This window comes from Teleopsis dalmanni, chromosome 1, assembly GCF_002237135.1.
Source record: "Teleopsis dalmanni isolate 2A chromosome 1, ASM223713v2, whole genome shotgun sequence".
Taxonomy (NCBI): domain Eukaryota; kingdom Metazoa; phylum Arthropoda; class Insecta; order Diptera; family Diopsidae; genus Teleopsis; species Teleopsis dalmanni.
In genome coordinates, this window is record NC_051846.1 from 100,114,152 (window position 1) to 100,128,750 (window position 14,599).

The following is a 14,599-nucleotide window of genomic DNA, read 5'->3' on the forward strand; positions in this document are numbered from 1 at the left end:
AAATTAACAAACTAACAAATGTATATGACTGGCGTCATTGTGATGGCAAATGTAATCCAGCAGATCTGTTAACTCGTGGTATAAAAGCCAAACAATTGATGCAGTCAGAATTATGGAAATGGGGTCCATCATGGCTTATCATGGAAAGCAACGAATGGAGAGAATGTTCAAGAAGAGAATGTTTGCAGTATATCTAAGGAAACTATATTTGATATATAAAAGTTTAGTAATTTACGGAAAATGTTAAGAGTTACCGCATACGTATTTCGATTTTTAAGGAATATAAAAAATAAAGGAATTCAGCAATCTATCAATACTGAATTGGAGAAGATTGATGATTTGACTCTAGAAGAATTAAATAAAGCGGAAGTTTATTGGATTGGGTGTGCACAAAGTGAGTATTTTTTGTCAGAAATAATATCGTTGAAGAAAGGACAAAAAATTGGAGCGGAATCAAAAAATTTACAATTGAATCCCGTTTTAATAGATGGGTTACTGCGACTTTCTTGTCGTTTACCAACGACTGAGTATGAAAATCTAAGCAATCCAATTATATTACCAAAGGAGTCATATTTATCTAAGTTGATTGTTTCGGAAGCGCACCAAAAGTTTATGCACAGTGGAATTAATGCTACCTTAGCTAAGATTCGAAAGCGATTTTGGGTTGTTAAAGGCCGGCAACTTATTAAAAGCGTTGTACAGCGGTGTATAATTTGCAAAAGGCTGCATGGGAAAACTGCATCTGGTCACTGATGCTGTATCCAAACTGTCACTGTATCCAAACCATTTGAAACCACTGGCATAGACTTTGCTGGTCCATTATATATAACTTCTACTGACAACAAAAATGGTTTTAAAAAAGCGTATGTAATGTTGTTTACCTGTGCAGCAACTAGAGGAATCCATTTGGAGCTGGTAGCAGATTTAACTGTTGAAAGCTGTATAAACGCACTAAGAAAATTTATTGCAAGGCGTGGTACCCCCTCTATTATTATATCAGACAATGCGAAAACTTTGTATGGAAGTGCAAACAACTAACAACTAATGGAGAAAACCAAAATCAACCATTTTGCTGTAGCCAATGGCATTAAGTGGAAGTTTATTCCAGAACGTGCAGCGTGGTGGGGTGGATTTTGGGAGCGGCTTGTACGAACTGTAAAAAACTGTTTAAAGGCAGCAATTGGGAAAGCAAGGCTGACTTTTTATAAAATGGATACTTTACTAACAGAAGTAGAAAGTGTAGTAAATCAAAGACCACTCACCTATATTACTACTGACTGTAACGATTTGGCGCCGTTAACACCTGCACATTTTTTGGGAGAATGTGGTGTGTTAAGCAAAGAAAATTTCTTGTCTGACGGCATCACTATAGCAAAAATGTGGCAATCACGAACTTATATTTTAAAGCGTTACTTAAAACGATGGCAGGACGAATACTTAACTCAATTACGCTCAATTCATCTTAATAAGTCTAAACCAACAAAATCTATAAATATTGTCGATGTAGTATTGGTCAAAGATGAACATCAATCAAGACTTCTTTGGCGAATGGCAGTGGTGGTAGCTACTTACATTGGACGAGATGGGCGTGCCAGAGCGTGCGATGTCAGACTCAAAGACCAGAAAATTATGAGAAGACCTCTCCAACTACTATATCCGCTTGAATTAATATGCGATTCGCCGGGTCCCAGGATGTAAAAAATGTCTCTTAATATCATAAATATCTCTTATCATGAATTAATATTTTAATCTCTTTTTTCTTTAACTTTATACTTACTATTGAATTATTCTTTTTTGTTAAAAGTAGTAATAAATGCACACTCGCAGCATACAGTTGTATTTTATTTCATGTGAAAACTATATTTTCTACAGACATTAATGACTGAACTAGTCGCAATGCATCTATGAAAGTTCTGAGATTTTCAGCTTTGCCATCAAACTCAGGTATGAGTCTGGCTGCTGTATTTAAAAACTCAATCATAGTCTGCGACATGACTGTATCGGTAATATTTTCAGATATAGGAGGCAAAACAACTAATTCTTTTAACTCTGATAACTCCGCTACGAATAATTTGTTGATATCAATTCGTATCGGGTTGTCTAAACAGTGTGGGATATCCTCTTCTATATTATATTTAGAGTAAACTTTTAGTAGTTTATCCCTAAGCTCCCAATATACTGACCTTGCAAAGTTGTCATGATCTTTTGTCAATTTTGTATTGTATACCCTGACAATTGTTTTAACTTTTTCTAAACTGTCTACCAAGATAATTAAATGCTTTTTTACAGTTTCTTTTTTAATTGTAGTGTTTCTATAAACACATTTAAATGATCTACTAAAATTGTCTCTTTCTTGTTTTAATTGCTTTTCAATGACAGTCCATTTGTCCATTTATGTCAGTTGGTATACATGTATTTTAAAATTTGTGTTTTCAGATTTTGTTTTTTTTTAAATTTTATCCAAATTTTGTGCAACAGATCTCATGTATTTTTTCTTTATTGTTCTTCTGTGCATCAGATATAATTTAATGAACAAATTTAATAACATAATTATAATAATTATTACAATATACATGGTAATATTTTGTTGAACTTCCGTTATATCAACTTCATTTATTACATTGGCCTGTGGCCTATTAAATTTGGCCTTGCTGCCACACATTTTTTTTTAAGTGCAAGTTATTCAAAGAAATTACAATTTTTACAATATATATTAATATAAAATTGTTTCTCTTCTAAAACAAGTGAATATAGTGCGTAAGAAAATATCCGATCCCCAACCAAAAATGTATCTCCCTATGACGTATATCCCTGGGTTTTCGGAAAATTTTAGCAAATCTAAATGCTATAATGACGACACGCACACTTTGGCTTTCAAAGCGAGAAACACGCTAAAAAATCGCTTCTTTAATAAAACAAAAAGTCCAATAGACAAATTAGATGAGCATGATGTCGTATACAAAATTCCATGTGGAGGTGACGGGTCTAACGTATGCCACCAGGTATATGTTGGTACAACAAAAAATAAACTCAAGACGAGAATCGCTGGCCACAGACACGACATAAAGAGCAGAACAACTCCCGTTGACCAAAAGACAGCATTAGCAACCCATTGCTCTATGATGAACCATACTCCAAATTTTGAAGAAGTACAGATCATCAACAAAGACCCTAATTACAGACGTAGGTTAATGCTTGAAATGTTACATATTATTGAAGTTCCAGACAATCAGAGACTAAACTACAAAAAAGACACAGAGGGTCTTGCACAAATTTACAGGTCTCTGATTAACCATAATTAAAATAAAAAAAAAAATTTAATATAAATTTATAGTTTTATATAAAAAGTTTAATTTATCTTCCATTGTTACCAATTAAAAAATATTTTCGTATATTTATTTTTGATTTTAATTTTAAATTTTATTGTTTTTTTTTAAATTAACGTTTTGCTTTTGTTCAAATAAATTTAAATGTTAAAAAATGTCAAACATTGAAAGAGACAACAATGTTTGTCATTTTTGGTTTTTTGTTTTGATTGTATGTTTATATGTTTATTTACATATAATTAAATATGTAATCTTTTATATACACTGAAGATGGTCTACGATGTAGACCGAAATATTTGTATTAATATAATTTTTGTATAAAAATTAAATAAATTTAAACATTTAACACAGTTGGAAAAAAGTGTAAAAATTTTTTAATTGTTTTAAAAAAACATTTTTATAAACCTATGTGTTAAATAAACGACCTAAGCCCGGTATATATATAAAAAACTAATTAAATATCGGTCGTAATACCAATTTATTAATATAAATATAGAATAAATTTATTTAAAAAAATGAAATTAATTTTTTAGCAAATTACTGCAAAATATGATTATTTTTTAATTTATATTTGTGTTATTTGGTTTTTTTTTTTCTTATTATTTTTTATAATATATATAATATTTTTATGTAATATATATAATATAATATAGGTTACATCTCATACCTATTATTTTTGCACCACCCATCTCTGATCACTGCGGCACCGCTTTATTGCCCATGTATTCCCACTCAACGTAAATTTTATTCTTTAACTTTAACACGCTCCTTTTTTATCAAGCTTCAGTCTGCGGTGTTTTTTATGCTTTCCTGTGTTTTCATGCTGAACATAATGATCGTAATGAGTTTTGTATATATTTCACATTGCTTGCTTTTTGTAATGTGTATTAAATAACAGCGACTGCACATTGTATAAAATAATCGATGTATTTCCGCACGACTTCATATAAGGATATTTTTTTTTTTTTTTGTATATTGTACTATAAGTCGAGCACCATGTTATTATTGAAAATTCTGTTTTCATGGTTATTTTTTCAACAAATTTTGGTAATAAAATATTTTAATATTTTATTATTTTTATATATATATTTATTGTTTTTATTATACAAAATTAAATACACAATTATTAAATTGTTAAAAATCACACTATATTCCGTTTTGCCTCATTGTTTTTATTATGTAAAATTAAATCCTTAAAAATTACACTATTTTTTTTTTTCAATATTAGTTAAGGTAACATATTAACTTTAATGTTTACTTTTCCGTGTTATTAGTCTCAAATTTTAAATAGTTTTTTTTTTTCTCTTATAACTTTTTGTGTTGTCACCTCTTTATTCTATTTGCACATAGAAATATTTTCGCACTTAAGTTTTTGCTTATATACATTTGCGTACTATTTTCAAATTATATTTGTATATAATAAGAATGCACATATATTTTTTTAAAATAAATAATTTAATTTTCAATATTCAATTTTATTAATTTTTATTTTAGTGAAGACACAGGCTGGCAGGGTCGCCATGTTATACTTGCGAAAGTAATAGTACACAAGTTTATGGTTAGATCTTTATTTTATTACTGAAAATTACAATCTTAAGACTACCTTAAAATGTATTGTGCAAAACCGCACATATGTCTACGTAAGCATTAAAATATAAGCATTAAAAAATTGTTGTTTATGGAGTAGCATGCATGCATGGGTATGTATCTAATAACATAACTTTGTTGCGCAAGCGATATTGTTGCTTGGGCGATAAGCGACATAAATATGCTAGCTAAGCACATTCCATGTTGCTGTTCATAACAAAGTATATCTTCAGTGCATATACTCTACAGTAGTTTTTCAAGTAAATTTTCCCTGTTTTTTAAGAAGCTCTTCAAAATATATGGTATTTATGTGATATCCACTAGAGAACGAATGCTGTATTAGATAAAAGTTATATATAAGCGGAATTCGAAATGTGGTGCACAAAATCACACACTGCACTGTGCGAGGGAGTCGGAAATGCGCAGCGTCTGTATATCATGTTAGGGACGACTGTCGCATCACAATTCACATACGAGAGATGATAATGGAGGAAGCTTATAAGAAAAGGCATCAGGATCGATACCAGTAAGATTCTGATTACGGCATACTGGACAACAGCAAACGATTGGACATGATGACATGATAATGGAGAAAGCCTATAAGAAAAGGCATCAGGATCGATACCAGTAAGATTCTGATTATGGTATACTGGAGCAAACGATTGGATATGATGACTTGGGCTGGTGGATGATGTATTCTGTTACCAATATGGGCTAGAGTGAAATCTGGTCCAGACGGCTTTCAGGCTAATGCTTCATCTGCCTCCGTCCCGTTAAAACCTGGCAAGCCTTAAAGAACGATCTTGGATTCGTCCTGTTAAGTTGGGGTGTAGGGCAGTTAAGAATATCTTCTGCTTAGCTCCCGGTTTGGCTCTGAACACATGCGCTCATAAGGCTATGTGTCAACCCTCGCATGACCTCCCTGCATTGCAAAGATAATCATGGAACCACAATAAGGGTAACTACACAACGAAACCAAGATAACGGCTTTAAGTTGGGACCCAATTGCAAAGAAAAATGTTCACAACTACAAAAACACCAATACAGTCTGGCGTTAATACACCAGCCAGCACCGAAAGTGCAAAGGAGTCACGGATAGTCAGTCCCAGCCAAAACCCCTTCATGAGGGCGCCGAGACTAACACACTCACCTGTGCTATCACAAGAGAGGCAAAATAACGAGAGAGCTCGCTCATCCCCTCCGGAGCTTAATGGGAACAGTGTTCCAAAAGTGAAAAGGGAAGCGTTCATTAAACTCGGGGACAAAATATCCGAGCTAAATGAGATGATGGGTGGAGGAAGAAGGTCCATCCACCAAGCAATGCGTGATCTTGTTGCAATGATATCATCGCTCTATAAAAGAACTGCCGAAGAGACACCAAATAAAACTATCACCGCTAAAACCAACGATAGAGGTACCCAAACAATTCAGCCGCAGCAAACACCAGTTATATCCAAACGGTTAAGAGAAGAAATCGAAAAAAGTAGGAAGACACCGCCTAAGAAGACGAAAACAAATCGACCCGTGGGGGCAAATAATACTAAGTCTAAGGAGCCAAGGAAAGCATTGGAAAGCAACTTAGATACGGTGGCCGGGACGAACGGCAACGCTGATGTACCTCAAGCACCAATTGAAGACAACAACAAACGACACGCTTGGGTTTTACAAACAAAAAAACGCGTGAAACTACCTCGACCGGATGTAGTGATCATTAAACCGTCTTAGAAACTTTCCTTTGCGGACATACTCCGGAAAGTAAAAGGAGCTCCAGAGCTTAAAGCAGTCGGTAATGATGTTCACTCTATCAGGAAAACACAAAAAGGGGAACTTCTGCTTGAATTCAAAAGATCAGCAGAAACAATAACAAGTGTCCACCAAGACCACATCAAGAGTATACTACCTGAGGAAATAGAGGTCAAAACGCTAACGGAAGAAGCTACCTTTGAACTACGATACCTGGACGAAATAACGACAGAAGAAGAAATAATTGATGCATGAAAAAACCAAATAGGCGAAATACATCCCTCGGCGATCAAAACAATAAGAAATGCCACAGCAGCACAGGACTGGTTGACGCAGCAACAGTCAACAATCAACAGTCAGCGGTTAAGTTTCAGCATTCAGCATTCGAAGAACATTTTTAAGCACATTTGGCAAGAACTACAAATCATCAATGACAACTCTTAATGAACTCATAGATGCCCAAAAAGAAAAGGGCGAAGAGATTCAGCGAATCATCAGGAACTTCAAAAAGGATTCGGCTGAACGCAAGCAAACGTCAGCATACTACGGTGAAAGATTTCGTCGGCTTGATGTTGCTTGGAAGCAGTTTGAACAAACTGACACAATGCTCAGAACTCTCATCGATCAACCGACAGATGATGAAATATTTTACATCTTCCTATTACGAGAAAATAAGAGAACTAACAAATGAATACAGTGAAACATTCCAGACAGAAGCCCTTCGGATCAAAGCAGCAGACAACTTTGGTGAAGCTGCTAGTAACCAAAAGGCTTCACAGCCGCTACTAGTGGCTACGACAAATGGTTTGATAAGAAAAATATCTGCTCGAATGGCAGCTCTAAAAAGATTAGTAGAGAGTTTGTCAGAGAGCGAAGGCATTCAACCACTTCAATATTACGAAACTAAATCAAACACAATCATGCAACATTGGAACCAATTGGAATGTTTGCATGATGAACTCTGGGAAAACTTTGAAAATCCACTGATGTCAGGATTCAATCAAGATGAGTATTACCAAATTGAAGATTTGGTACAACAATGTTTGATAGAGTTGTCCATAAAATTGGATCAATTACAACAGAAACAAGCAACAGTAGCAGAACCAAACATGCGGTCCTCACTGCCATTACCAAAGGTAACAATCCCAAGTTTTAATGGGAATTACTTAAAATGGAGGCAATTTTTTGACTTGTTTACACAAATGGTAGACAATCAGCCACTACCAGCTGCTCAAAAAATGTGGTACTTGAAATCACATGTGACAGGTGAAGCTGAAAAATTGATAAGTCATTTCAGATTAACGGAGGACAATTATTCGGCAGCTTGGACATTACTGCAAGACCGTTATAATAATAAAAGGGTCTTGGCGTCCACGTTAATCGATGAACTTCTAAATCAGCCATCAGGCACATCAACTGTGGCAGCAGTTAAAAATTTACATGACACAACGAAAGAGGGTCTATTAGCACTAAACAATCTTGGCGTTCAAACGACATTTTGGGACCCAATTTTGTTACAGGTACTAACTAAAAAACTCGATCGGGCGATGCTCATTAGATATGGGCAATCTCTGGCAAAACCAAAAGAGATACAAAACATTCAGGAATTTTTAGCCTTTTTAGAACTACAGTTCCAACTGATGGAAGTTGTAGAACAAAAAGATAAGGTGGCTATAAACATTAAAGCAAATCGAAATAACTCAGTGTCATCGGCTGTAACAGTTTCTAAAGGAAACAACAATTGCAAACTGTGCAATGTAGACAGGCACCCACTGTATCATTGACGTAAATTCTTGCAATTTTCACCATCTCAATGATTGGATTGGGTGAAAAATCAACAGCTATGTTTTACCTGTTTCAGAAATGATCATGTGGTGAACAAATGTTCATCAAGAAGTTGTACCAAAAGTAATAAAAAGCATAACACGTTGTTACATTTGGAAGTTAACAATCAAACAAAACAAAACATTCAACCAAAGAATCTATAGTACAAAGAAGTGCCACGCTCATACAAACGAAATATCCACTTTATTTTGCTGGTGGATTTATAATAAATCCACCCAACCTCATGCAACAATGTTTGATCGAGTCACAACTGGTATGATGTTCAGTTCAAACCTATATGTGAGTCAAGTAAGGCTGACAAAAGCCCGACTGCATACGTATGCAATCATACATGCAACCCTCTGTATTACATTATACGCATGTTTGTGTGTTTGTTCGCTGTAAAATGTTCAAGCGATCAAACAGCATTTCAGTGACGAAATCAAAATTGTGTACATTTGATAATTTTTTTAATTTAATAGTATAAAACAAAAACAAAATTCCCTGTTTGCTATTGGTATGAATTGTAGTGTAAAAACACATTACAAATTTATTTATGTCTCAAATCTGATTTTTTTCATTCTATGAAGCTTTATTCTTAAATGTTGTCCATGCGCAATGTTTCCAATATCGTAAACACCAATTTTAACATTTTAATCCGGTGTAAATAGCATTCATGCGTTTCCTCAAACCAGGAGGGATTAATAGTGGTTTTAGTGACTTCTACACATTTTTGCATTAAAATTTTTCTTACATTTCTAATATTTTTATTTTTTTTTAAATACTTTTCAAAAACTTTTATATGAATCTTGCAAATATTTTTTAAAATAATTACAAAAAGTCCCCAAAAATTCAAACTACTAAGAAGTAGTTCCATTTGAGGTAAAATATATGCACAAATGTCAAATAAAAACATACATATTAATATACTGCAGACTTAATGTCTCCAATATCACATTTGTACATACATAATAGTTTTTGTAGTGCATCATTTTTTGCAATAAAAAAAGAATATATTCTATTACTCTTTACTCCTATGATATGAGCCTTTTCAGTACAAGAAAATAAAGCAACAAAGTATATCGAAAAATTATTTGAGGGATTTCTTTACCATTCACTTCGTTACTAATCAATGTATACATATTAATAAAATAGACAAATAAAAACAAGAAAGGCAAAAGAAACAGACGTATAAAAACAATTGTGGGTTGCAATGAGTTTGAACTGAACATCATACTAGTTGTGACTCGATCAAACATTGTTGCATGAGGTTGGGTGGATTTATTATAAATCCACCAGCAAAATAAAGTGGGTATTTCGTTTGTATGAGCGTGGCACTTCTTTGTACTATAGATTCTTTGATTCAACCTAGCTCAAGTGGGTACAACACCGCAGTTACCACAGCGACAGCAAACACATCCACAGGTCATCGTGATTATGGTCCCTTGCCAACTGCAAGAGTCAAAATAACTGCATCTAATGGAAATACAAGTGAAGTCCGAGCATTACTAGACTCTGGTTCGCAAGTGAACATAGTCTCTGAGCGTCTTGTCAAAAGGCTCAATATATCAAAAACAAAATCGTTATTGTGCATAGAAGGTATAGGAAAGGTGCAAAAAAATTCAACGCAGCGAGTTAACATCAAATTGCAATCACTTAACTCAAGGTTTACTACAGAAGTCGAAGCGTTTGTGCTTCCAAATATAGTTCCACCTCAACCAAGTTGCAGCTACGATATTTCCAAATGGAAGGTCCCGAACAGCATTCAGTTAGCAGATCCAACATTTTTCCAATAAGGGAAAATTGATATTTTAATCGGTGCGGAGTTCTATTTTAGTCTGTTAAAGAAAGGTAAATTAACGCTTGCTCCTGGGCTTCCAGTCTTGCAAAATTCTACACTTGGCTGGATTGTCAGTGGCAAGGTTGCATCAAATACAGACACATCAAACGTTTTATGTGCAGTTTTTGGCGGTGGGGCGGAGGTATTATTATGGCGAATGGACGAGGTGAATACAACAGAAAGGACATTATCCAAAGAAGAAAAATTATGCGAATCTCATTTTGTGCAGAACGTCCATACAAATAAAGAATGACGTTTTGTGGTAAGGTTGCCGTTTCTGGAAAACTCATTGACGTTAGGGGAATCTCAAGAAACAGCTTGGAGAAGGTTCATCAGTCTTGAACGACGACTAGCAAAAAATGATGTTTTGCGGAAACAATATGTCCAGTTTATGGAAGAGTATGAGCGATTGGGTCACATGACTGAAGTAAACTTGGATTCCATGTTGACTCCAAGATATTTCATTCCTCATCATTGCGTACTAAAACCAGATATTACAACTACTAAACTTCGAGTGGTGTTTGACGCATCAGCCAAAACTACATCTGGACACTCGTTGAATGATTTAATGTATAACGGACCGACAGTTCAAAGTGAACTCTTTTCAATTCTGCTCCGTTTTAGGCGACCACGGTTTGTTTTTACCACAGATATCGAGAAAATGTATCGTCAAGTTTTGATAAATTCTGAAGATCGACGCTATCAACTTATCATTTGGAGAAGCAGTCCAAATTCAACGATTCGTTATTATCAGCTAAACACAATTACATATGGGACTCGAGCAGCTCCTTACCTAGCAACAAGATGTCTGCAAAAGATAGCATCAGAAAACAAGGTGAATTATCGATTGGGAGCTCAAATCCTGTGTGACAATTTCTACGTTGACGATGGGCTCGGTGGATCAGATAGTTTAATTACGGCTATTGAAGCTCAAAGACAACTAATTCATATTTTGAAGAAGCATCATTTTTGTCTTCGGAAATGGAGTGCAAACCATCCTCAACTTTTGAAAAACATTTCTCAAGATGATCAAGAGGTAAATCTAGATTTCGATAATAACGAATCAATCAAAACGCTGGGATTATTTTGGTTGCCCAAGGCGGATTTATTTGGGATTAAGGTCAAAATGGTTACTGAAGGTATAATCACGAAGAGAGTCGTTAGTTCTGATTTAGCTAGACTGTTCGACCCACTTGGTTTATTAGCGCCAGTAATAATCAAAGCAAAGATTTTCATACAACACTTATGGCAGTTGAAATTATCTTGGGATGAACCACTTCCTACAGATCTTCGTACAACATGGTCAACATTTAGAGAAAACTTAAGTACTCTTGAAAATCTTCAGGTGGCAAGACATATCTTCAGAGGCGAAGTTCCATCATCAACACAGCTACATATTTTTGCTGACGCATCTGAAAAGGCATTTGGTGCTGCAGCATATGTCAGAGCAATTTTAAGGAATGGTAGAATAATAGTGCGACTATTATGTGCAAAGTCAAGAGTAGCACCACTCAAAATACAAACGCTACCGCGACTAGAGCTATGTGTGGCAGTCTTAGCAGCGGAACTCTCAGCAAGAGGGAAAAGCGATCTTCAAGAGAAGGACCAGCCGGTATTTTTGTGGACTGATTCAGAAATTGTGTTGTCTTGGATCAACTCACAGTCCTCATCATTTCAAACATTTGTAGCTAACAGGGTGGCAAGAACTCAAACTTCAACTCTGTGTCCGCAGTGGCGACATGTTAGGTCAAAGGACAACCCAGCTGATGTGTTATCCAGAGGACTTTCAGCAAGGGCGTTGTCAACATGTGCACTTTGGTTTCAAGGACCGTTCTTTTTGCATGGAAGGCAGGAAGTATGGCCACCAAGGTTTTCATCATCATTACAAGTTCCAGTCGATCTGGAGAAGAAGAAGGTTGTAGCTGTAGCAACTCAAAGCAATGACGCAGATTTCATATGGAGGATTCAGCACAAGAATTTATTTAAGACGTTACAAAAGATAGTAGCATATGTTCTTAGATTCACTAACAACGCAAGAAAATCAAAGGAGTCACGTGCCACACATATAGTACTTAGTGCCAACGAATTGGATGCAGCATTAATAACTATAATATGTCACAGTCAAGGTACTGATTTTGACCAAGAAATCAAACAACTGAAAAAACAAGGTCATGTTGATAAATCTAGTTCAATCAGTAGTTTATCTCCATTCATTGATAATGCAAATGTTCTTAGAGTAGGAGGACGCTTCGAAGCCTCATCATTACCATACGATTCTAAACACCCAATGCTGATCCCATACAATGATCCATTGGCAAAATTATTATTCGTGATGTTCCATGAAGAAAACAAACACTGTGGCCCGCATGCACTATTGAGTACAGTCCGACAATTATGCCAACAAATTATGGGGGATCTACCAGAATCAAGATTAACTCCTGCAAGACCTTTCATTAATGCTGGTGTAGATTATTGCGGATCATTTTGGATCCACTACAAGGTGAGAGGCAAAAAGCCAACAAAGGCATATATTGCTGTCTTTTGTTGCTTTTCTACAAAGGCGGTACATCTGGAATTAGTGACCGACTTATCAACAAATGCTTTCATTGGAGCATTAGAACGATTTATAAGTCGATGAGGGTGTTGTTTGAATATTTACAGTGATAACGCAACAAACTTCGTAGGCGCCAAAAACCAGTTAGCAGAATTAGAAGAAAGCATTTATTCTAATGAAGGACAAGAAGCAATAATCTCTGCCTGCAGAACCACAGGAATAAATTTTCATTTTATTGCACCAAGGGCTCCACACTTTGGCGGTTTATGGGAAGCATCCGTAAAGTCCGCAAAATATTTGTTACTACGCAGCGTTTCAACAGCATCATTGACGTATGAAGAACTCGAAACAGTAGTGGTGGAAATTGAAGCGATATTAAATTCACGACCATTGACTCCAATGTCCAATGATCCAACTGATTTGACAGCATTAACTCCAGGACACTTATTAATTGGTTAAGCTCTTACAACTCATGTAGACAGCCGATCGAAACCAGGAAAACACACGTTATTGTCACGTTGGAACCTAGTTTCCCAGTTAAAACATAATTTCTGGAAACGCTGGTCTAACGAATATTTGATGGAACTGCAACAACGTAACAAATGGAAAACACAATCTGCCAACAAACAGTTAGGAGACATGGTTATAACAAAGAAGATAACGTCCCAGTGATGCAGTGGCCTTTGGGACGAATTGTACATGAGTACAAGGGTACAGATGGACATATCCGAATAGCTGATGTTAAAACATCGGCAGGCATATTTAAACGCCCAATTCATCGATTAGCTATACTGCCTGTAAATACAGATGATCAACCAACAATGGCTGAAGCTGATCACGAAGTACCTCCTGACAATTTAATTATGAAAAATAGAAAAGAGTCGTATGAAGAGCCCAAGACAAAACGTAGAAAACTGCCAACCAATTTGTACTGTTCTGTATTACTTACACTATTACTGATATTGCCAATAGTAATAGGATCTCCAATTGACAATAAAAGGTTTGGCACAAAATTGGGTATTCACTTTGAAAATCTGGGCACAACTGCCATATCAACCACTGAATGGAATCTATTAGTTTATTACGACTTAAGTCTTTATTGGACGGAAGCAGCAGCTCTAAACACAAGAATAATGTCGCTACATCAAGCTTGTCAACAAATGAAACCAAACGCATCATGTGCGAATACAGTTAATCACTTTAAACATATTGAATCCGAACTACAACTCGATGGTAAATTACTTCATGATCATCTCTTCAAAAGAGGAGCAATTGACCTTGTAGGCAATATTGCACATTCACTGTTTGGAGTATTAGATTCAGAATATGCCAAAGGAATGTCAAATATAATTACAGAAGTGAAACAAAATGAAATACAATTATTGACGCTATTTAAGAATCAGACATCAGTTGTCGATTCAACAATCAACATAATGAAGAAAGATAAAATAGCAGTTCAAGAAGGTTTTGACCACATTGACAATGAAATAAAGGCATTGATAAATTCAATAAAAGATACAAATAGAGAGGTAAATCAATTACGGCTCTATCAAGTTTTCAATGCAGGAGCCATTCAATTAACCCTGGTAGCACATAATCTTCAGAAGATACAATCTGCTATTATAGATGCTCTAACTGATACTCATCATGGAAAAGTGAATCCATTGTTATTGACACCAACACAATTACAAAAGGAAGTTAATCAAATCAAACTTCATTTATCAC

At 35.3% G+C, this 14,599-nt stretch overlaps 1 protein-coding gene across 1 annotated transcript; it reads left to right on the top strand.

The window, feature by feature from the left end:
* Positions 1–10,738: 10,738 nt before the first annotated feature.
* LOC119662382 lies at positions 10,739–13,333 on the top strand. The gene is made up of 2 exons (XM_038071989.1): positions 10,739–12,950; positions 13,005–13,333. The coding sequence occupies exons 1-2, from the start codon at positions 10,739–10,741 to the stop codon at positions 13,331–13,333; spliced, it is 2,541 nt and encodes an 846-aa protein (XP_037927917.1).
* Positions 13,334–14,599: the final 1,266 nt, after the last annotated feature.

Excerpts from the sequence above, each read along its gene's own strand:
- LOC119662382 (XM_038071989.1), top strand. The coding sequence starts at position 10,739 with ATGACTGAAGTAAACTTGGATTCCATGTTGACTCCAAGATATTTCATT. Across the intron at positions 12,951-13,004 it reads AGCATTAGAACGATTTATAA|GCGCCAAAAACCAGTTAGCA; the intron begins GTCGATGAGGGT and ends CAAACTTCGTAG.